The 26,102-nt window shown below is 37.0% G+C and overlaps 1 protein-coding gene across 3 annotated transcripts in view; it reads left to right on the top strand.

The window, feature by feature from the left end:
* The first annotated feature begins 7,206 nt into the window (after positions 1-7,206).
* The window catches only part of LOC126751535 (cytotoxic granule associated RNA binding protein TIA1), a 183,670-nt gene continuing 164,774 nt past the window's right edge, over positions 7,207-26,102 (top strand). For all 3 annotated transcript variants that reach the window (XM_050461878.1, XM_050461880.1, XM_050461879.1), the window contains exon 1: positions 7,207-8,407. In XM_050461878.1, the coding sequence (XP_050317835.1) occupies positions 7,280-8,407 (1,128 nt within the window). In that variant the 5' untranslated portion in view covers positions 7,207-7,279. The remainder of the gene's footprint in view (positions 8,408-26,102) is intronic.

Below are 26,102 nucleotides of genomic sequence, written 5' to 3'. Positions count from 1 at the left end.
TGAGGACTCGATTAGACTCTTTTGCTATTTTTTAACTCCATTTTTCCAGATAGTGTTATTGTATTACTATGAGGCATGATTCTGCTAGCCAATACTAAGTGCAAAGCTCGCTTTATAACTTCATAACTTTACAATAATTGACGGTACCGATCCACCCATGCTGAACAAATTCTCAATAATTTTACCAGCATGAACAGAGGGGAGGGGAGGGAGAAGAAGGGATAAAAGTTACTCTTCACTATTACATGTTTTATCTTTTTACCAGTAGTAAAAAAATGTTATTAAAATTTTAGGTCGAGCTTATGGATATGATCTGATTCTGATCGAAAAATTTTACCTGTTTCGTTGTGAAATCTACTTATATTGATGAAAATGAACCGTAAGAAGCTTGGATGTATTTTACTCCCTTTTTACATAAAATATTGATGCTTTACTGTGGTTATTAGAATTAATTTGAATAAAAATGCATTTTATGCAGAGCAATTTTTTCTTGGAAAAAATATCGGCCAGTGTTTTCTATACAATATTTACCACGATATTTAATTTAAATATTTTAACTAAATAGCACATTTGTAGCCCCACTTGATTGCAATCGGAGCAGCTGTTTTTCTTTCCTTTCCGAACCTTTTTTGATGGTCAACTCTACTCTTATGAGTTCAGACTGATTTCTATGTTCTGTATTTAACTCTTGACTTGAAGCGAGGATGTACTCGTTCATACTCTCACATTGCTTAGTCCATTAAATACCATTGCCATTATTTGCCGTAAAATTTTTATTTAAAATATAATAATTTCGGTGGACGAACAAAATTTCGCACAACTCAATAGGCGAAAAATTGTTTGACGCAAACTATTTTATATGAGTGCTAAAGCATTTGCCGGCTTCTCTCTTGCATTACAGAAAAGCATTGAAAACATTGTGGTAGAAGTTTGCTAAGTAAACAATTTACGATGTGGTAAAAATTTTGAAACAGCCTATCGGGAATCTGTCGCAACACATATACATATATGCATATATACGCATATGACACCGCAGCCTTACACATATGTACATATGTATGTGTTTTTTTTTTATTGCTTTCAAGCGAATTTCCTTCCTACACCACTTGACTGTCTCTGCCGACAGATTTCCTAACTTTTGTTTACCGAAGTTTTCATTTGTGTGCTGTTTGTTATTCAATACACCCACACATGTCTGCATACACACACACAACACACCATACGCGCGCTTGTTGCATTGAAACTATGTAGTCTCCGATACACATGCTTGAGTTGTGGCAGCTTGATTGGCAGCCGAGTTATATTCAACGCGGAATGGAGAGCGGAAGGGTGCGGAAGGGGGTTAGCGCAAATTTGCAACAAGCCTCAAAACAAGTTGAAATCTGGCCGAATATGCCGACGAATTGTTTCAACCAGTGTTGTACAATTGCATTGCGGCTAGTTGCGGAGCGTTTATTCCTGCTGCTGCTGCTGCTCTTGTTGTTGTTGTGTTTGCCGTCGTTGTTGTTGTTAATTTCATAGTTATTGCGTTGATTGTTGTTTTTGTGATTGCAGTTGCTTGTCATGAAATGTTGCTCGCTGTTGCACGACGAATTGCGTTGCCAACGATTGCGTCCCAAAGCGTCTTTCCGCAATTGCTGGCTTTCTTTACATTTGCTGTTGTTGTTGCTGTTGCTGTTCCTTTTGCTCTGTTTTAAATGGAAATGGCCTTTTTTCCTGGCTTGTTTTTGTTTACTTGCTTTCTTTTAGTTTTTGCGGTGACGCAAAGTGTATTTGGGCTGACTGCTGGTATGCCTGTGTGTGCGTGTGTTGGTATGTGAGGGGCACATCATCGTAGGTACTTTAAATTAAAATTCACTCAACTGAAAAATTGGTTTCTTGTTTCTTGATAAACTTTTCAATGAACTTACTTCACCACTGAATCTTTCAACAATACGATGACACCAACAACAAAAATAAAATGCGTTGTTCGCTTTTTTGTTGGATCTTTTGTTGAATATATACACATACCTATACGCATACGTACTTACGAATATTTAATAAAAATTATCTAAACTTTATAATATTATTTTGATTATTATTTGGTGGTACACATAAGCTATCTTTGAATTGGATTTTTTAATTACTGTTCTGAGGATGCGATTAAGGGTGGAAGGTTAGTTATTGTTGATTAATATTGCAGGACACTACAGTTCCGATGATTTCCGAATCGGAAAACTCGTTCAACGCACATTTATTTTCTGAATAATAGTATTTCCTGCTTGGGTCAAGTACCTAATATAAAGATTTTCGAACTTCCGCTTGGTTTTATATGTCGCTCAATATGTAAGTTTTATTACATTAAGAGATAATATGGAACTTATATAAGAAATTCAAATTTCCGGTTTTTATTAGCAAAGCTAAATAGTATATATATAAACCCATAACATAATGCTGAAAATGTATGAATACGCTCTAAAAAAAGTATGAAATTGTAAATACAAGGTGTGTTCCAAAGAAAATAGGACTTAAAAAAATAACAGAATAAATGGTTTTCTCGGCAAGATCAATATATTTTATTCAAAATAGTCTCCTTCTGCTTCAATACAACTTTTTGCACGGTCCAAAAGCATGTCGAACAAGTGTTTTAGCTGGTTGTCCGGTATGGCCGCCAGTATGCTGGTGCAAACCTTTTAAATGGCCTCTACATCTGCATAACGCTTTTCTTTCATGGGAAAATGCATTTTTCCGAAAAGGAAGAAGTCGCACGATGCCATATCAGGTGAATACGGAGAGTGGTTAATGGTTAAAATGTGATTTTTGGTCAAATAATCGGTCACAAGCGTCGATCGATGAGAGCAATTATTGGTCGTCAGTCAATTTGAGCGGAGCAAACCGTGCACACACCTTTCGTAAGCCCAAATGTTGGGTCGAAATGCGATAAATCGATGTTTTGGAGATGTTCAATTCCATTTCCAAGAATTTCATTTTAGTGATGATTTCGGCTGATTTTTGATGAATTCACGCACAGTTTCGATGGAATTCCCGGTGATCACGGATTTTGATTGGCCCACATGTTGATCGTCATTTATGTCCTCACGACCACTTTGAAAACGTTGAAACCATTCGTGCACTCTGCTACAGATAAGCAGGATCAATTGAAACGTTTCGGCAAAAGTTTTACCAATTTTGGAACAAAATTTAATGTTGGTTCTTTGTTCGAAGCTCATTTTTGCACAGATAACACAAGCATACTGACACTTAAAACGAAAGTGAAGTTATCCTAGCAATGAAATGTCATGAAATTCCCACTGAACAGTTGATGAAGATAGCAGATTCTAACGCATCAGTCGACATATAGATGGCGCCACCAGGGCTAGATTCAATAAGTCCTGTTTACCTTGGAACGCACCTTATGAAACGCAAAATATTTAAGTATTCATAAATAGGGCAGGATTTAACCCTTAGTTGACCAAGCTCAGGAAAAATTAGTATGTTTAATTTATTTTTCAATTATGTCATTCATATGAGTATTTTATTAACAAAAAAAGAAAACTATAAATTTCAAGGATACCGTAGTTTACAAAAAGAATATGGTACTTTGAACTACAGTTTCTTATTTTCATAGTAGCCTTCTAATGCGGTTTGAACTGAAGCTTTTTTATGCTGCACATCTTACATCTTCCTCGGCTTTCAACAAATATTGGCCAATGTACTCCCAAGCCGAACATCAGTTGCAACCGACGCACCCTTACCACAACGTTTTTTGCTTGATTGTGTTGCCGTCTTATTCAAGCTTCGTTTATTGGCACCAATATCCTTTTGCATCATTAGACCTTGAGCAACGGACCGTCTATATTCCAGAAAAGTGATTTTTTCATGTGTTGGACAGTATACGACATAATAATTAAGGAAAGTTATTTCCAAAAGCCCCCATAACAATCTATGCCACCATTTTTGGAATCGCCTCCCTATGCTTATGCCCGCCTATGGCGGTTGATATGCATGGTCTGCTCCGCCCATGAATGAGTTTTAATTTTTTCAATCGCTTCCCTTTACTGTATTTTTCTTAGTGCCATGAAAAATAGACGCCATAATATTGTTTTATTATCTATCCGTTTGTAAACAATTCGTTCTTGATCGTGAATCAAACTCGCCTCTTTTAATTTGATTGTCTGGTTTCCTTTCGAAGTTAAAGTAATTATCAAAGTACACATACTTGTTATTGCCCCACTCATCTCCTATGCTTCTTCATTTTAATTTTTTGCTTGATATTTTTGTAACTTTTTAATATAATCATATTGAGCCGACAAACACCACAATTTATAATCACGCTTAATTGATTTCATGGGGCAATATTGTTTGATGGAGCTTCTGCCCTTGAAAATAACCACAGATTCCATAATTTCTTGGCTCCGTGTTACACATGCTGAAAGCGTTTGTTCAGAGCATCAATCATAGGACGTATTTTGAATAGCCGATCTTTATTATTTTCCGAGATTTTTGAATTATCGTTAACATGTAAAAATCTTAGTATTGAGTCGAAGCTATTACGGGAAATTGTTTTGAATATTATGAGTACAGCTAACTCTTCACTCGTGCTCCTGTAGTGTTTAATTCATTATCTATGATTTTTCTAAAATTAAAGCAACTTCATCTTTCTTCAAAGATTTGCCATAAAAACGATCAATGATTGTATTTATTTGCCCAGCGGCACAAGTCTTTAAGAGAAAACCGATTGTTACCGTCAGACAAAGGAGATAGATATTTCCTGCTTTATTATTTATTGTTTTAATAAGCAACGAAACTAATACCTTATTTTCAAATTGAAGAAAAATATTGAAAACTTTGCTGGAAATAATTTCAAGAAAACGGGTCTTTTAATTTGTTACTGCACTGTAGCAAACGTCAACTTGCAATGAGCACGTGGAGCGAACACATAATGCATATACCAAAAAGTGAAGTAATACAAACTTTTTAGATTGTATTGTAGATTCTTCCATTCCGTTTAACTGAGCAAAACGTTTGATGTTACTTCCAAGTACTGTAAGACGACAATGGGTTAAATATGATAATAAATTTTGTATTTGGGAGTGGCCTCTTATTACTCGTGCTTTGAGCAGGGATCGAATCGGAAATGTTTGCTGCACTTACTGCAGAACATCCAAAATGTTTCATGCCTTTTAATCCTTCAACAGATGTATGTACATATACTGCTTACCTCCATTTCGAGTGGACTTAAAGTTACTGCGCTAAGAGACCCACATTTGATCCACAAACCTACTTCATCTTCGCACTTATTAAAATAAAGAAAAAACTAGTTTATATGTATGTGTGTATGCTATTGAAGGTATATCTATTGGTGTTTTACTCAATAGATTTTGATTTAAAAAAAGAAAACGGTATTCTATAATTTTGTGTACCCAAAACTGAGAGGGATGAGGTGATATGATCACGACAACGTGTAACAAATCATTGTCTTTATCGAATGTCTGGGATACCTCAATTGTCTGTCATTTTATTCTTATTTGTGTGAGGAATCTGATGGCGTGATTTATGTGATATTATTGTGGTTGGTGTACTAGTCTGTGGATGTTGATGTGAGGTACTATAGTGAGTAGTGCATAATGTGGATTGTAAGTGGTGATATTGTGAGTGATGTGAAGGTTTATGAAAATTCCTTAGACTTGGTTGCTATGATATTCTTATCTTCCTTAAATATAATATAATTGTCAAATATCTCCCTTCCGTTTTTTTGCTCTCTATTTAAAGATTTATAAACATACATTTATCGGATAAAACCTCCCATTCGAGCTCCTGTAGCTTACGACGAGTCATCAACGAAGTTCTGGACGCTTCTGGTCGATCGCCTGCTTCAAGCGCTCCACTTTTTCGCAGTAGGTGGTAAAATTAAGCCTCTGGCCATATGGGAGCTGTTCATAGTGGATGATTCCTTTCCAATCCTACCATACACACAGCAAAATCTTCCTGACCGTCAGGCCCGGCTTTGCCACTGTTTGGAATGATTCACCGGCCTTCGACCACTACCGTTTTCACTTGATATTGTCGTATGTGATCCATTTTTCGTCGCCAGTCAATATCCGCTTCAAAAATGGGTCCAGTTCATTCCGCTTCAGCAGTATATCGCAGGCGTTGATTCGGTCCAGAAAGTTTTTTTGCGTCAAATCATGCGGCACCCAAACATCAAGCTTTTTTGTGTATCCTGCCTTCTGCAAAATGGTTTAAAATGGTTTGGTGACTAACTCCCATCTTGTGGGCGATGTCACGAGATGCCACATGCCGGTCTAACTCGAGATTTTCCATGATTTGATCGGTATTCGTCGTCACAGGTCTTCCGGCGACTGGCTTATCCATGGTGTCGTTTTTACCTGGCCTGAGTCGTCGAAACCATTCCTCCGCGGTTCGAAGTAATAGAGTACGATCCCCCAAAACACCGTCAATCTTACGGAACGATTCTTTAGCGGATTTGCCTTTAACGAAGGAAAACTTTAAAATAACGCCAATTTCGGCGTTAGTGAACTCCATGTTTGCACGTCTATAACTGTTGAACGCAATATCCAAACTAATCATAGCGCAGTTTTGTAGGTTATGTCAAGACCTCTCAAAGATGTATAGTATTACCAGATACGAGCTCTGTAGCGTTTTAAACATAGTACATATTCAAAAGACAAAAAGGCGGAAGGGAGATATTTGACAACCTATCTGAACCTTATGTACTTTACCACTATCACTATTACTATCACAACCTTATGTACTTTAAATCGATTTTTGTTTGTGTGTTTTTGTCTTTTTTCTCTAAAATACACATTTTGTTCTTATTTAGGGCGTCCTTAGCAATATTTTCATACAAATTCTTACAACTTCTCATTTTTTAAGTTTTCGCAATTCACTCACCGACGGTTTTGACAAAAATTCTCAATTTTGTGGTTTTAATGATTTCGTAATTACTACACTCTTTTAGTCACTAAATGTATTTGACTGAATTAATAAGTGAGTTGGAATTCAAAGAAAATTTGACGGTTACAATGATTTCAACCTAATTTGATTCGATTGAATCGGGTCTTCTTTGGTCAGCTATTTTCGGTCCTCTTATGAAGTTGTGATGTGATGATGATGTGACAATATGATGTGATATTCTGAAAATACGAGTACAAGTTATGCTAACAAATCAACCATTGCGTTTGTTTTTTTTTTTTCAGGATAAAATTAGAAATAACTGGTGAATTATTGCTTCAAAATAGCTGCCCCAAACCTGAACGAAGCGAGCCACCTTGGTGGCATGCAGCTGGTGGGCTTGGTACCTTGCGCGCTGCAATGCTGGCACGGGCCAAAGGCGCCAAAGCAGTCCACTGCAACGAGTGGAGCGCGGGCCACTCCTTATGCACAGCCAACCACACTTAATGGCAACACTAACAATAACACCAGCATTAATACAACAAATGCCAGCAAGCAAACGATATGCGCGCAGTGCCACGAAAAGCAACAACAACAACAGCGTGCAGTTTTGCATGCGCAGGCGCACTACCAGCCGCAAGCGCCGACACTTCAGGTGCAGCCACAACAACAACAACAGGTGCACATGCATTCATCATGTCAACCAATTAATTGCGTTGCGACGCTAGCTGCACCAAATCCCCATACTAACTGTTTTGGCGGGCACTGTGCTGCCACAACAGTAGGCAACAACACTGCGATGCCAACGGCTATGCTTACTATGCCCACTTCGTTTACAGTGCCACCCCCGCCAACACCGCCACAGCCACCAACAATGTTAAACGCGGCGCAACTACCGATGAATGCGTTTATGCCAAGCAATATCACAGCATCGCAGCCAGTAACCACAGCTACAGCAACGGCCACTTCAGCGCAAACGCCACACTACGCTTCCGCAAATTGGTTATGTGACAGCTACTCCACCAACATGACCGGTACGCCTGTTACCACGTCCGCTTCAATGCTGACGAGCATGTGCCCCGCTGCAGCGTCTAATTCGAATGCGTCAATGAATAATCAAATGTTTTTATTACCGATTAGTTGTCAGCTGCCAAACGTTATGCAGCTACCGACAATGGCACCAACGGTGGCGCCCCTAGCTAATTCATCGGTTGGATTGCCTCCTTTAGTATCGGCTGCGCCGACATCAGCAGCAGGCTGTGCTGGCTCAGCACCTGCGGCGTCAATTCATATGCCACACACATGTCCGCATATGCAAAGCCCTGTCAGCAGTAATGCAATGCCAGCTGCACATTTACCTCACGCTAATTCTGCAGTTCCACGCATGCGCCCCCTTAGCGCCCCCAAAATAAAAGGCTTGACTGGCGTCTTCGCGGAGCGTTTGAGAAGAATGAAGCGCAAAGTGTTACCGCTCAAGAAAATTGCAGCTGCCGCCATTTCGACCTATCAAAAGGTGAGTTTCAAAAGGTTTACTGAATCAAAGGTTTACGAGAAAAATACTCACATATCATTTGACTATTATCATGTAACACATGCAACTAAGTCCTTTTAATCTTAGTGCTTCCAACTAGTATATCTGCCGTTTTCATCTCTTAACACCAACTAATAACAGAAGAGATTGCTCCAATTTAAATTTACGATCTTAGAAGATTAAAATTTACGATTAGATTTAAATTTACGATCTTAGAAGATACTGCTTAATCAAACTAGTCAATAACAGTTCTGATTTCTTTTATCTCTCATTCTTTTAAATTTACTCCTTTCATGTTCTCTCAACTTTATATTTATGTATTGGAAAAAGAGAGCCAAGTCGTAGTTAAGTATCCAAGTCGTAAAAAGACAAATTCTCATTCAGGTTTTTACCAAAGGAGCATTTATAAATTTGACAGTTTTCATCATCACTTTGGGAATTATATAATTTTAAGTGAAGCAACTTTTTATTGTGTTATTGTGAAAAAATTGGATAGAAAGAAATTTCGTGTATTCATAATATTTTTTTGGAAGGTACAAAATATAGTTGAAGCAAAAACTTGGCTTGCTCACAAGTTTAGACATGATGAAACGAGCACCGAAGACACAAAAACGCAGTGGACGCACAAAAGAGTTGTTACGGACAAAAACATCAAAAGTCCACAAAATATGTTTAAGTGATCGTAAAGTGAAATTGTTCGAAATAGCAGGCACTCTACAGATATCAACTGTCCGTGTATATCATATTGTTCACATATACTTGTAGGTGAAAAAGATCTGTGCAAAGTGGTTGCGGTGCGAGCTCACTTTTGTCCAAAACCAATGACTAGTTGATGATTTAGAGATGTTCAAGCGTAATATACCCGAGTTTTTGTCTCGACAATTAGAGACTAGACAATTTGAAGAACGAAATCGGCGAAAAACGACCGCATTTGAAAAAAATAAAGTGCTTTTTCATCAAGAAACTGCACCGTGTCACAAGTTAGTAAAAACGATGGCAAATATCCATAAATTGGGTCTCAAATTGCTTCCACATTCACCGTATTCTCCAGATCTGGACCGCAGTGATTATTTCCTGTTTTCAGACCTTGATAGAATGCTCGCTGAAAAGAAATTTTCGTCGAAAGAAGAGGTGATCGCAAAAACTAAGTCCTATTTTGAAGCAAAGGACAAATCGTACTATGAAAATGATACCGAAACTTGGACTGTCGTTATAATCAGTGTATCTCCTTTGAGGGGGACTTTTCAAATGACTTGTTACTTAAAATCTTTTCTAGGTACAAGATCTCTTAGCCGCAGGTGGTCTTGAAGATAACCGTTTTATAAAACGTTTTGGATATCAAGGAAGTCATATTTCAAATGAAGGAAAACGAGTTTAGATGTTAATATTGCATTGTTTTCATGAAGAAATTTTTATTCCAACCAAAAAAATTGAGGTATACTACATAGAACCAACCTTACGAGATTATTTGTGCGACAGATATAGCTGGTCGTAGGAAAAATATTTTCCTATTAGCTTCAACGCATTTGTAGAGAAAAATATTTATGGATCCTGGTTGAAGTAGTTTATAGTGTCAATATTTTCTAAGTGCAGCTTTATGGGTACTGTTCTGAGCTGTGATACTTTAATTACCAATAGCTCTTGTATAGTTGGAGACCTTAGAGTCAATATTAAGTAAAAGTGTGTGTGGAACTACCTATATATCATATATACTAGTCTTAAATCACAGCATTGTTATTTTCAAGGAAAAAAACTAATTTGAAAAGATTTTCGAAGATTTTTTTTAGATAAAATATTATAATCGGAACGAATCTCTGAATATGAGTATGACTTTTGATAATAATATAATATTAAAAACTAACGTGACTATAATTGTGTTTATCTTTTACTATTGAAATTGAGGAAACAATAATAATATATCGAGATCGCTGTTTCTGCATCTCCATAACACCTGATTAATAAAACTGGATTAGTACAGTCTCAGTCGCGAGGGTTGAAAGCGTTTGCTTAACTGCAACTACTTCGAAATTTTTTAAAATAATTTAAATTCTTAAGTTTAAGTACCCATCATTTTATAATGTCAAAATATATTTAGAACAGTTTATAAATAACATAGCCAACCAACTTTTGCTTTTAAGAAACAACACCAATTTTGCAAAATACATTGTTTTCAACACAACTTGCCTTGTTCTCGCATAAGAAATTTATTGAAAATTCTACAAGTTTGCAATCTGCATAATTTGTTGCATGCAACGAGAGGTGTTTGTTATTAAATGGCACTGCAACACCTGCAGCATGTTCAACCATTTTTCGCAGCTACGATTTTCCATGTATGTGCATACTATGGCGACAAAGTCTAATATGAGTATACACGAGGGGGGTTGGCCGGTTTGGAAAGCGAAAACAAGTTAATGCATATCCGAGTGAGATCATCAACACGATTTTTTACGTACACGTCGTCAAGTGCATGCCGGACATTTCAAAACGGTCAAGAGATGCTAATGCCAGGGGATAAACCGGTAAACCTACCAACACACATACATGTTTGTAGTTTTATAAATAACCCGTTGATACTATGCGCTGGACAACAGCGAGCGGCCTGTTAGGCTGAGTGGCGCAAAGGTGTGGAAAACGCTTTGAGTATGCAAAGTGTCGGTGTTTTCTCCATCTTCTTCTTCTACTTTTTTGCTTAGCTACCTATGTCCAGTCTTGTTTACAATGACTTTTGCATTTCATATGATTGGCAGGCAGAAATGGCTGAGAGCCGTGTCCATTGTTGGCGCTAGAAATTTAGAAAGCCAACGGAAAGTGCATAGCGAAAGTGAAGGAAAGTGGAATAGCGAAAAGCGAGAGGATAAAAGCGGCAGAGCGGTATAATAGCTTGTAGGGATGGACCAAGTTCGGGCATCGTTGGCGATATATATCAAATAGAAGTTAAGAAAAAGTAACCTGAACTAACCATAGTAAATATACTGGTAGGTGCGTTTAAAAACATTTTGTTCTCGGAGAAATTATATTGTTATATAATTTGGGGATGACATTTATCTAAATATCTTGTTCATCAGTGTGGTCAATAGAAGGAGAGAAGATCACCACGAAACTAATAAACTAATAAAAAAATTGACAGAAAATAGACTTTAAATTTAGTGACTTTAAACAATGTTTTTGGAGATAAATGAAGAAATAATAAGAGCTCACAGCAAAACTTCTTTGTCGAAGCAAAGCGAACTTTTCATCAGAATTCCACAGCTCAGAGAACTTTAGAAACGTCTCTCGGCTTGCAATTGTTTTCTAGGCATCGCATTGTCGATGGTTAGATCGGCTTCCACGAATTCAAGAAATACATGTTACAGCAGTTCTTAAAGACTTTTGATTTTTTCTCTCAAGGCCTGACCTAACCACTTCTCCTACGGTAACAAGTTATTGAAATTTTATTTCAATAAATCTGTTTATGTGCAAAGATATAAATTTTTTCACACCGAATCAGACGATAGACAGTAACAAGAGAAATTTTGCTAAATATAAAATCTACATGGTATAAAAAAAAGGTTGTTAGACGACGAACATCGAAACCACAATTTTTTCTTAAAAATTGGTCTTATTAAATCCAATTCAAGGGTAGTTGTCGCAAATAGAAATATAGATCTCTTCTAGTTAAAGAGAACCGTAGTATTTGACCTCGTCTCCTTATTTTGTTTGTACACCCTTTTCAGACAGAGCCGAAAGACGGTTTTCTTTGAAGATACTGATCACTTACATAAAAGCCTACAATTGTTATGTTAAGTTCACATCACTTAAAGAGTTTACCTTATTCAGTCCAGTAAATATCATTAACTATGAACAAAGTTGAAATACCCAAACGTATAAAGTGTCGTAGTATAAAATACGGTAAAAATTCTTTTTAGAAGTTTTGTTTCAGGAAAATCGTTGCCCTTAAATTAAAAGCACAGCTTGGCACTTTTCTTGTGTCACTCTGAAATATTTTCTCATTTGCCAGCGAAAAGATACTTCCGAGAGCGCAGGGCCGAAAAAACGCTACAAGCTAGTACATAACGGCTACTAAAGTATGCTGTTGCTTCATCTAAGCAATGCATCAGTTACGGTACTCGTTTTCTTTTTTATTCGAGCATTTGATGTTGTTGCTTGACTAACTGGCAGATTCATGTTGTGTTGTATTAATTCTGCTCGCAAAAGTAGCTGAAGAGATGCTTGTTGTTGTGCATAGCTGATAAGCATCCGTAACAGGTGAATGACAGGCAGCAACATAAAAATGTGAAAAAATTTTCAAAATGAACGTATCATTGTTGCTGAGAAAAGTCTTTAAGCGAACACACCAATTTTATGGATCCAAACTTAGCTGCTGGACATCTGTTCTCTTGTACATTTTGATGGAATTGACAGTGAATGTATAATTAAAGCGCCTCTCCAAGGAAAGAGAATAAAGACATGTCATTTGAGGCAAGTTAGAACCAACCAAATTGAAATGTTGGTCAGCATGACAAAGATGTTACGAATATAGAAATAGCAAACATATTTTAAAACACATTCAGAGGAGCCAACTCGCTTAGTAACAATGTTTCTGAAAAAGTGAACGAGTAAATAAGCCGAAAATTTGAGCTGAATATTTTCCAAACGAAAGTGTGTAGTACTTTTGTTCACTTAACGGATGTATGTTTTACATGACACTGATCGAGATAGATATAGAGTTATATGTATATATATACTATAGTAGTATATATAGGGTAGTCGAAAAAGATATTTTGTCAATAGATGTCGTTGCAATATATCCAGTGACCAATACATTGTGTCAGAAAATAATTAAATTCACGAAAAAAAGTTCGCTTTATTTAAGTGAAATTTTTGTATAAATTTTTGAAAAGACTGCCACGCAAGCCACCACTGAAATTTGTGAAGTTTACGGAGATGATGCTGTTCGTGTAGCACAACAATGATTTGCTCGCTTTCATTCTGAAAATTTCAAAATTTCGATTTACACTCATGAAAGTTGCACACTGATGGAATAATGTTTGTAGCGAAAAAGTGGCAAAAAAGTGGTAGAAAAAAATGGTATATACATTTGTTTATTTATTTATTAGTAAAATATAAAAAGAAAAATAAGTTGAAGTTTGATTAGAAATACGAAAAGACTTTTTCGACAACCCAAAATATGATCGCGATGACGAAACGAGTTCAAATCCGTGTGATTGTCTGTCTGTTCGTGCAAGGTTTCCACACTGCAATATAGGAATGTAAGAAAAATTACGCGATTGAAATTTATTCGAAGTTGGTCAAGCGAGTCCCGAAATATGGGATTTAACCTAAAATATTTATTCATTGATTTATTGCACTTTTACCAGTTTTTAAGAGTACCCTTACATGGGAAGTGGACGGGCTTATCTTCTGATTTCATTTATATTTACAGTGTCGATAGGGGGGCTAAAGCGATTTATTGTGAGCGAATTTGGCAATTGTAGCTACGTGGTTTAGAAGATATGTACATTTAACCAAATATAGGGCGGTGTCACTCCCAGTTTTTAAAGTTACACACTTAGGTTCCAATCGTAGAGCATGCTTTCATCCGAACATATATGATAATGCATCACCTTTTCAGTTTGCAGTATTTGAATAGCTCGCCGGCAATTCATAGACCACCGCCGCTTTGTTGTTTTTCAGACGGGTAATTGCTATTCGAACTTTTTCATGATCAGGCAATAGAACGTCTGCTCCATCGTCATTGATTGGGAAAGGAATAGCATGTATGATATACAAGTAGTTTGAAACATTACTTGAAATTTTTGTAATAAAAGTATCAAATCTCGGAACTGTGCCCATAAAACTGAACTTAGCAAATATTGACTATAAACTACATCAACCAGGATCCATAAATTTTTGTTTTTATACAAATGCTTTAAAGCTTATAGGAAAATGTTTTTCTTAGGGTCTGCTATCACTGTCGCTTAAGTAGTAGGTGTAATATTCATATCAAAACTCCTTTTCCTTTATTTGAAATATGGATATTAGGGATCCAAAACGTTTTATAAAACGGTTATCAAAAAGACCATTTGCGGCTAAGAGATCTTTTACCTCGAAAAGATTTTAAGTAGCAAGACAATTGAAAAAGTTCCCCTCAAGGATGATACACTGATTATACCGATCATCCTACTTTTCGTTATCCTTTTTGTAGTACGCTTTGTCCTTTGATTCAAAATAAGCCTCAGTTCTGGCGATCACCTCTTCATTCGACGAAAGGTGCTTCCCAAAGTGCATCCTTTTAAGATCTGAAAACGGGGCATAGTCATTGGGGATCAGATATAGATATATGGTGATTGCGGAAGCGATTTGAAGTCCAGTTTTTACATTTTTGCCATCATTTTTACTGATTAGTGACACGGTGCATTGTCTTATTAATAAAGCGCTTTCTTTTTCTTCTAAAGCAGCCGTTTTCGGATATTTCGTCCTTCAAGCTGTCCAATAATATTATGTAATAATCGATGTTGATGATCCTTCCTTTTTCAATATGGTCAATAAAAAATAACACATTCAAATTCATAACCTTGCCAGCCATCCGTTGCGTTTTTTCACGCTTTAGAGCAACTTCATTGATGGGATGAGCGGGTGGATGGTGGAACCATGTGTCCTCAGTTGTCATATATCGACGCACAAACTCCGGCTTACTGCTCTTGAAAGTCTAAATTCATTTCTCCGAGTCATCAACTCGTCGTTTTGTGAGCTTGCGCGACACCCACATTGCTCAGAGCGTTCTCATACCAAAATATCCATGAATGATGTGATCTTCACGATCGGTTGATATCTGTACAACTTTACTTGACGATTATCCAAATTTTTTTTTAGACTTTTTTGATGTTGTCGTCGGTAAAAACCAATTTTAGGTATCCAACGCGTTCAGCGTCTTCGGGGCCCTTTACACCACATACAAACTTGGTACAAAAATTCTTGATGATTGATTTTCCTAGAGCAGTATCCGGATACTCGTGATCGTGCCACTTTTGCTTGAACAGTATTTTTGATGGGTAAAAATACTGTTCAAGCAATATTTTAGCAACACGCGAAATTCTATTCATTTTTTCTCAATTACAAAAGTTGCTTCACTCAAAGTGATAGTGAAGCAAGTTTTGTCGAATTTCGCGTTTATCATAACTAGTCATCCGACTGCTGTAAAATTTATGCACGCGCATTTTGAAGGTTAGGGCTAGGAAGCCATCTATATGTCAAGTCTGGAAGGTGTCGATTGACATGTTATTGTGGGCAAGTCGTGACGGGTAGCTTTCTATTTAGTTTAGAGCGAAGAATATTAGAAAACTAAAATGGAACTCTGTTGTAATTATGTAACATAACACAGAATTAAACTTAAACTTAGCTTTATTGTGTCTGTTAAAAAGGAAAAAAGTTTGTTGCTACAAAGCGCTACATGCGAGTTCCATAAAAGAAACTGCTTATATTTGCGCACATAATACTCACTTTTATATTTGCAACCTTATGAGGTCATGTGTTTACCCACTACGTCTCTAAACGCACACACTCGTACTTATATACATACATACATGTAGCCGTATCACTTTATAAGCCAATACTCAGCATTTTTGATATGAAATACTTGACTGCTTCGGTGATGCCTCATAATGGCATCCTCTATTATTTGTAAGTGCATACAAAATCTGCTACTACTTTTTACTACTTTAATATTACCTATAAATGTATGCATTATGTGAGACGGCGCTCTTGTCGTTGTTATTGTTATGACTACTTTCAACTATTCGAATATGAGGGTTTTACTACGTATATACATACATATGTGTGCATGTGAGTGTATGTGGCATAAACAGTGTTGTAAAGTTTAACTATAATACACATGAATTGCTCGGTGTTTGTTGTAGTTGTTGATGTTGTTGTTACGTTTTACTTTTGTGAATGTTGTACGAGAAAATAAAGATGCAATTTGAAATAGAGATGAAACTCATTCACTCACTTGACCATTAACTCGTTGCGCTCGAGTGTACACGGATAAGCAAAATAGAAGCATGTGTGGGCTTCACACACACACAAATACACGTATTTATAACGGTTCTTATAATAACACATGCAAACAGCGCACTTATGCTGTAACCGGTCGGCGAGTGTGCGCTCAAGTCCATTATAACAATAAGAAAGCCCACACACACACACCCTCATCGACACACGCACACATACAAGCATAAAGTAAGGATTTTGTAAATATGGCTTTGGGTGTTTTTAGAAGCTACGTCCATTGGAACTGCCCAATACATTCAGCAGCACTAAAGGACAACAAAATAAACGGTTTTTATGATGTCATGTGTGCTTAGTGCACAAACGGGGGGCAGCGGTAGGGGGCTGACCACAAGAAAAACAACCGCATTGTTATGTTATGAGCACTTTCCTAAGTACAAGCGACTTCTCGGTGTGAGTATACTCTCATATCCGGTAGTGAAGCGCATATAAGTGATGTGCAGTTTGTCGGTCGGTTAGTCACAATAACCGTTCCTTATGCAAACGCACACATGCACGCTGTCTGAAATATAGTTCCTCTCTACTCTCATTTGCAGTGTGAGGCTACATAGCCTTTCTGCATGTGTTTCTGACGTGGTATTCTTTAAATGCGTTCTCCCCTTTCGGGTTGTCTTCGAATTCATAGATGGTACGGGTTGATCTGTTTTTGTTATTTTTGTAAATAATGTTTGCGGTTAGCACTGTTATTTGTTTGTCGTGCTTTTTGGCTCTAGTATCGCTTTGGAGAAAGACATCTCACACAAACCCTGTAGGAAATCTTTCAAATGAGTATAAATTGACTTAGGTGTCAATTTCATGTGACCCTTCGTCCCATACAACGTCGATTTTGTCGATTTTAGAAGTGCTCGTCATCTTTCCAAAATGATCTGTGAACGGGAATTTTTCAATATTAACTATATCAATGTAAACATTGCAGTCTACTACGCGCTCAGCCGATTGGGGGCAAATTTGATCATGAATAGACACAAAGTTATAGGTTGAACGAACCCATTAGCTTTATAGCAAAACATATTTTAGGCTAATCACATTTTAGCTTTATCTATACCGATTTCATAATTCAATATAGAAACAATATCATAATAATCAACATAGTTTTGGCTCAACATATACTCCATGTCTACTTTTGCATCCCACCGAAATTCGCTCCAGTTTCGTGAGCTATTATCGGATGTTTTCTCTCATGTTAATGTTTTCTTACCTATTAGAAAGCTAATAAACTTGGCAAAAGAAAAGGATACCAACTTAAAAATTATTTCATTAATGTGAGAAAGAATGAGATAAATTAACAGGTGAAAAGTATTAAGCGATTCCGCATAAGAGTGGTTGTAAAAAACTCTATTCTTATGATCGTTGCACCGATGTAAATATATTATATATTACAAAACTACAGATAGCTACACCAATGGGTTCAGTCGTTTTTTTTTTTCATAAAGACTAGGCAGAATGCAGGGTCTTCAGCTACAAATAAGTATAGGAGATTTATAGGAGAACGTCGTTCATACAAAAAATGCAAATCTTTAAGTACGAGTCTATCATTGACACGTCCCATATTAAAAACATTACCAAATATCTTTTGAGCTGATCCAAAATGAACGTTGCTATCTCCGTGTTAGCAATACGACATTTTCAAGAACTGCATCTATAGCGACTTGCACGAAGCTGCAATGACTTCATGACCTCCACTTGATGCTTTGTGCCACTTAAATACTTATGTTCGTGATAAAGTAGACTCCTCAAAACACATGTAGAACATTTTCAACGATCCCGTAGCCGTGTTTTTTTGTTTTTTTGAAAACACCAAATTTCCAGCAAAATCGTTGTTTAATTTGTTATTTCATCCTAAAAGTCATCAGACAAAGTCACAATCAAGCAGCTGCAAAGCACACAATAATTGACGTAAAGAGATCAAAGTCCACACGAACATTAATAAAGATTGTACCAAAATCAAAAACAAAAAAATATACTATATCGATACGGCTTGCGCGTGCTGTTTGTATGGACCAGTTCGAGTCAAGTCGGGATTTGGCTGTCTATAATGCATATACGATAGCTACTTATTTACCTAAATCATTTTTGAGCGTTTTCTTCAAAGATTAAATCGGCTTGAAGGTAGTTTTCTGCCTTAGATAGTGATGATATTGACGTTTGGCAAAATTTTCCAAAAATTTAAAATTTTTTACAATCCAACAATCAGCAATTGGTTTTTGCTTTGATGAGAGGAGTTGAACGAGTTGACTTTTATATACAAGGCATATTTTAAAATCCTACAAAAAGTATTTATTACTTAGACTACTATATTTTAATCTCAACACCGTTGAGAACTTTAATTATTTTGCTCGTTATATCCAGGTAGTACAACTGAATATTGGATTTGAAACCTGAATATGAAATACTTGCAGTATCCTAGCACACGTTTAGTAATATTTTATTTCCATTAAACCCTTATGTGAACGAACTATTAGAAATAATAATTATTAATCCAATAAATAAAGTAAAAATAGTAAAACTCATTGATGCAATGAAATCCCTACCGGGTACTCTGGTTATTTTATACATGTCTACATATTAGTTAGGTGTATGAGCACACAAAAAGGTTTCATTTTCATGAAAGATTTAGTATTCAAATGTGCAGAAAAAGTTTCATTTCTTCCGCTTTTGCACTTTTTGTATTTACATTTGTTGGCTTAGATAAATAAAACTACTTAAGCAGATGTGAATGTAGTCATCATAACACAAAACAAACCCCCACGCGCACTCGTAAAGTGAAAGTTGGATTTTATTTATTTTTTTCGTATAGTCAAAGTTTCGTTCTAAAGTCGACAAATAGATGCTGAGTGTTGAAAGTTCTACGGAATAATTACCACGACAGCCAGTTCTTCGGTACCGAAACTGAACCGAATTTTATACGACCAAATCTGCTGTTTTGGCGATATAACCGTGCAACTTATCGGCATTAGTTATTTCAGGTACAATTCTTTGTTGATAAAGTGTGCCGATTGGGGTGTAACATTTTTCATAACATGTTGCTAAATGAAGAAATCTATATTTAAATTCACTAATCAACTTTCTAGTAGTTTGGTGTATATTTTATTTCTAAGCGGTAGGCATGTTTCACTCCAATCATAATTTGTAATAGACTTGATGTCTACATTGGTTTCAAGTCTGTATCCTTGAATGTATTAACTGCTCTGTAAGCTTTGTTATTCTTCAGCTGCTCGAGCTTCCTTACAATTGGTATCTGAACTATGTATGTATATACAGAATATGGAGCTTACGGTGCCTGTGGTAATTTTCAAGCACTCCATATTAATTACATGGCAAGCGCTTGATAAAACCTTCAATTAAATTGCGATAACTTGAGTAAAGATAGAAATATCTTTATAAAAGTTTGAACATGCCTTCTCCATTACTAAAAGAAAATTGGTATTGCACTTCCAAGTGCCCACAAAATATCGTTAATTAGAGTCACAATCACCATATAAATCTTTAACTGGATACAGGGGATCATAGATAGTAAGAAGGAACATTTGCGCTTTGCTCTAATAAGTTTGAAATAAATCTCGAAAATAAAGGTGAAATTTGAATGACCTCTATCATGGACAATGCCAGTACTAGGACTTCGTTTTAAGTATGATCGCAGAACGTTCCGTTTTAGGTGATCATAATAAAATATTTGGTTATGGCGTAGATGATCGCTGCTTTCCATCAGTTCGTAGATAAACTTACTATATATTTAACTTTCTTAGAAATTCTATTCATTTATTCATTCTAAAATATATCGCATCATTTGGTTTTAAATAAATGACACATTTTGGTTACTTCATAATAGGATTGTGCTATTTTATCATATCTTACACCTTCTTTCTCATTTAGTTGTTCGTCAACAATAGATTCAAAACTCTGGAAGCGTTTGCAATGTTTTTAGTTGCTTTAGAATTCGCTGGATAATGGCGAGGTTGTGATATGCGCTTCTCTTGACATCGAATGTGCTTTTGATAATGCTTCTCATACAAGGCATTGGAGAAAAGGGACGTGGCGGCTCGTATGCAGATGGATAGAGGCTTTAGATTACATTTCGTCTTGGTGCTACGAGGTGCTGTCCACAAGGTGGATTTCTATCCGCCCTGCTGTGGAGGGCAGCTCCATGAGTTGCTCGCTAACAGTTGGATACGATGCTAGGGGTACGTCGATGATATTGCCATAATGGCGCGGGGTGAATTTGAGACCAGTCTCTGCGACATAATTCAAAGCTTAAGTCTAGCAAAGGGTTGGTGCACAACGTAAGGTTAAATATCAAACCGTAGAAAACAACCGTTGTTCCTTTAACAAAGCAAAGTTCTCTTCCGCGCTTAATGCTCCTAACAATCGGTGGCAAGGAGTTGGAGGTGTCTAAAGATGTAAAACTCCTTGGTCTCACATTAAAACCTGTGGAGTGGGCATGTGGATTTAACATTGTCCAAAGCCGACTCCTCGCCGGCAGATCTTGGTATTGCAAGCCAGGTATCATAAGATGGTTATATACCATGATTGTAAGGACATTGTCACTTATGGGGCGGTTGCTTAGGTATCTAAGGCAACGTAGCCTTCGACTATCGAAGTTGCAAAGGCTCGCCTACTACTGAGAGGCAGAACTATGCAGTGGTACACTGACGGCTCGAAAACACTGCAAGGCATTGCGTAACCGCATACTAAACTATCCAAACCAATGGTATTTTTTTCGAGTGTTCGAGCGGGTACACCAAATCTGGGTGCCGTGGCATTAAGAGGTAGCTGGAAATGAGCTGTCCCGAACTATAAAGGAGCTGCTCCGCACGGGATATGTGAGGGTATAACCTTGCAAGGTCCCTCGAGAAAAATTCCGTCTCCTTTTCGGGCTCTCTACAGAGCATTGCAGGCTCAGGAAGCACTTGTCCAAAATGGGCATAGTCTGTTGCGCAAACTACCGGTTCTGCGACATGGAAATAAGAAAATCCAGCACACCTGATTCTGGATTGTCCAGCAATTTGAAGAAGCAAGCTCAAGGCGCTAGGTTCCATCTACGTGGACAGGGATCACACCACCTCAGTCGCGCCCAGCAGGCTCCTAGAATTATTCAGGATGCTGGACCTTAGTAACCATATGTGATATGGGGGAGGGCATAACAGACCATTGGTCACAGTGCAATACCTCAAGTTTCATATCTATCTATCTATCTACTTTTTTAGTTGCTGTACTGAAAAATAGTACGCAGTTAATTTGCTCCTTTTCTCACGCTGAAATATAGTATATGTATTAGGCCGGGTCGATTTGTGGGGAGGCAAAAAAATCGCCCATTGCTCTATGAAAATCATATTCTAGGGTTCAAAATAAGAAACTTTGCCGAAGGAACCATACCTCTGAAACGAATTCTGATGTTCCCCAATTTGGGTCGAACTTTTGGGTAGGGGCAAATTTTGAAATAGAATTGAAATTACCATTTTATTCTTATTACCTCTGAAAGTGAGGAGAACTAAAGCAATAACCACTATGGTATTTCAAAAAAATAATAAGTGATGTGACCATTCCAAATCAAAAAGTTTACAATTAATCCCCCATCCTCTACACCGCAAGATGAAGCAACTACATCAACAACTATCGAAAACCCAATGAGTCATACACCCAAGCATGATGTTACTGTTTTTGGTGTATCTACTGATTTGACTGATCTTAATTTACCAACCCATCTGGATATCTTGAGATATTATTTTTACTTAAGTCTCTGCTAAAACAGAACAAAAAACCCCATAAATCATTCACTATTCAAGTACAAGATAAGTTGATTGGAATTTGGGAAAAACTTGGTACGGAAATAATGCTGGAAAAAAGTGTATGTAATAAATTGAATAAATTGCTTGACAAGTATCAAGAGCAAATCAAGAGAAGAAATAACACCCAACAATTTACAGAGTATGTAATATCTCTGGAAACAATTTTTTACATTGGAACATGTAAATGCGATTTGAAGTCAGCTCCATGTGCATGCGGCTGGGTTCCCGAACGCCTCAAAGGGTTCATGCACGATCGACATAATCAGAGAAGACTAACAATGAACGCATTTATGATGGAAACTGAAGAGCAAGGAGCAACGTCTATGTCATCAATGCCAACATACCAAGATCCCGATGATTCAACATACGCACCGCCACCGGTTCAAGAAGATATGGATGCACAAGTTCACAATACACAGAGAGATACGAGAACTTTGCCTTGGTATGTGACAGATATATACATTGATTGTAAGATTTTAAAATTAAAGATAAGCATAGAAACCTCTGATCATGGATAAATCGAAACGGGTTATACCGGAAAATGTAGAGGCTGTTATGGGGACGACATTAGAGAGCCGTGCGAAATTGCCCAGACTTGAAAGTAAAAACGACTTCAAACAATATTTTTTATACTCTCGCCACAATGTTGCTAAGGAGAGTATTATAGTTTTGTTCACATAATGGTTGTTTGTAAGTCCTAAAACTAAAAGAGTCATATATAGGGTTATATATACCAAAGTGATCAGGGTGACGAGTAGAGTTGAAATCCGGATGTCTGTCTGTCCGCCCGTGCAAGCTGTAACTTGAGTAAAAATTGAGATATCATGATGAAACTTGGTACCCGTATTTCTTGGCTCCCTCAAGGTTAAGTTCGAAGATGGGCAAAATCGGCCCACTGCCACGCCCACAAAATGGCGGAAACCGAAAACCATAAATAAAGATATTAAAGTAAAATTTAGCACAAAGGATCGCATTAGGGAGGAGCATATTTGGACGTAACTTTTTTGGAAAAGTGGGTGTGGCCCCGCCCCCTACTAAGTTTTTTGTACATATCTCGGAAACTACTATAGCTATGTCAACCAAATTCTATAGAGTCGTTTCCTTCATTTCATTATACAGTTCCATATACAGTTCAAAAATGGAAGAAATCAGATAATAACCACGCCCACCTCCCATACAAGGGTTATGTTGAAAATCACTAAAAGTGCGTTAACCGACTAACAAAAAACGTCAGAAACACTAAATTTTACGGAAGAAATGGCAAAAGGAAGCTGCACACAGGCTTTTTTTTTAATTTAAAATGGGCGTGGCGTCGCCCACTTATGGACCACAAACCATATCTCAGGAACTACTATACCGATTTCAATGAAATTCGGTATGTAATATTTTCTTAACACCTTGATGACATGTACAAAATTTGTGTGAAATCAGTTCACAACCACGCCTTCTTCCAATATAACGCTATTTTGAATTCCATCTGATGCCTTCTCTGTATAATATATACATTAGGAACCAATGATGATAGCGGAATAAAACTTTACACAAATACGGTATTTGAAAAATCTGTAAATGACGGATAATGAAATCTCGATTATCACTTTATCGTGCGAGAGTATAAAATGTTCGGTGAAACCCGAACTTAGCCCTTCCTTACTTGCTTTTAATTTCTTTTCTACAACTCACTTAAATAAATTTTTTTCATTTATATATGTTCTGACTAAATAAATTTCTTAAGAGAAAAAATAGATATTATTAACAATAAATAAATAAAAATAAAGAAAAAACAAAGCAATTTAGCTGATTTTTTCATGTAAATCACCAAAAATGGTGATTTTTTGAAATGATTGTATGGGGAACCCCCCAGGGGAGTTCCAGGGGGTGTGCCACTGGCATGGGTGGACCGGCCGTCCAAAGTTAGTGGGGGTCGGTCATACATTTGGAATCGATTGAAGCACTCTAAATGGGTCAATATGGGATTTTTCAAAATTTGCCCCTACCCAAAGGTTCGACCCAAATTGGGGGACATCAAAATTCGTTTTAGAGGTATGGTTCCTTCGGCATAGTGTCTTATTTTGATCCCTAGAATATGATTTTCATAGAGCAATGGGCGATTTTTAAATCGACCCGCCCTAATATATAGACTCTTTATAAATTTAATTAATAAAATAAATATTAGCACAGGTTTTTTAACAATAGTAATATAAAAAATCAAGTTGGTAATACACATATAATCTCACAACTAAATTGATACAGCTACTTATATACTACTACTAATATATCATAGTGACCTTACCTACATTCTGAAGAATTCGTAAGCCTTGAAGGAAAGTGGCAACACGCCTTCATGTACCTGAAAATGTGAGCATATCAAAGAATCCTTACAAATTCGATATTTACAGTATGTGTGCATTACATACTCATTTGTTTCGCGTACTTAACACACAGAAACAGCATATGAAAGGAAACCCAGTCAGTCAGTCATTCCTACAAGTAAAGCGGTGTTAAAAAGCCAGGTGGCATGTGCCATATAAGCTCAGCTTGCACCCCACAAAAATGTGCACCTCATTACCGCTACCAACGACTATCAGTAGGGACCATACCACCACACAAGCGGTCATCGCTTGAGTGTGACGGCTGTGCGCCTAAAAGTAGATAATACAAGAAGATGGCATAATTTCGTGAAGCTTTCATCTCATTATATGGCAACCGTGTATGTGTTTTGCCTTTGTACGCCGCGCCACGCCACGCGGCGTCATCAATGAGTGGCAACCGAAAGAGCTTCAAATGCATTCATTCGTCTTTCACTTTATGAATCTGTGAGGGGGAAAATACCTCTACTGCTGGCAAAGTAAAGAGAATGAAAACAAAGAAAGCAACAAAAAGTTAAGTGGGCGAAAGAATATGTTTTCATATTTTCGACGCGCACAAAGACAACACAAGCCGACACATATATACATATGTATAGTACATTACTGTTGGTCGCCAACTCTTGTGTATTTATATAAGTATGTGCACTTCTGCTTATGCTTTAAGCGCGTTGCATATGAAATATGAATTCACTTACAGGTCCTGGTGGCACCCATGGCCATTAAGCGCCGAACTTTCGCTTTAGCTGAAAGGTTGCTGCTTTGAAACACACACACATACATACATTGCGGTATATGGGTGTGTGTGTTTGTATTGTGCTGGGGTTTTAAGTGTTAAGGCGAAGGATTTTTCATAAGCGTGAGAGGGGATTTCAAAAATATTATGGCTTTTAACAGAAACAAATAGCAAAAAAACAAGCAAATCGCAAATGCTTGGGGCAACTGGGATGCACTGTAATAAAGAAAATTATTGGAAATACAGCATAAGTCGAATACGAGTATTGCTTATGACACAGGCATAGCAAAAACACATCACATATTCATATTCACAAACATGAAAATGCCACTTAAAGGGTCACTCCTTTAGGTGTGAGTGGAAATATACTGAGCTTGGCAGTATCTGCAAGACTGAATTTTCATAGTATTGGGTTGTGTTGTGAGAAGGGTTTCGGATTATTAGAACATGCAGACTTTTTTGTATTAGTCCTTAATTCGTACAGCTTTTAAACACTTTCGAAATGGAAATGGCATCTTTGAAAATAATAATGAATTCATGTAGATTATATCCAGACTAAACAATTCTACCATTTCCAATGTCTCATTCTCTCTTTACGACTATCTCCGCGGATGAAAACATGAATTCATACAGAGCAAACTGTTTTGAAATAAAACCGGAATGAAGCTGGATTTTTTTTGCTAAGGACTTTCAACTCTGAACCACTGCCTAAGATTTGGAAAATGCTTTCTACCGCTACAACA

Source organism: Bactrocera neohumeralis, chromosome 2 (genome assembly GCF_024586455.1).
Source record: "Bactrocera neohumeralis isolate Rockhampton chromosome 2, APGP_CSIRO_Bneo_wtdbg2-racon-allhic-juicebox.fasta_v2, whole genome shotgun sequence".
NCBI lineage: Eukaryota > Metazoa > Arthropoda > Insecta > Diptera > Tephritidae > Bactrocera > Bactrocera neohumeralis.
This window is presented reverse-complemented; position numbering and strand designations above follow the sequence as displayed.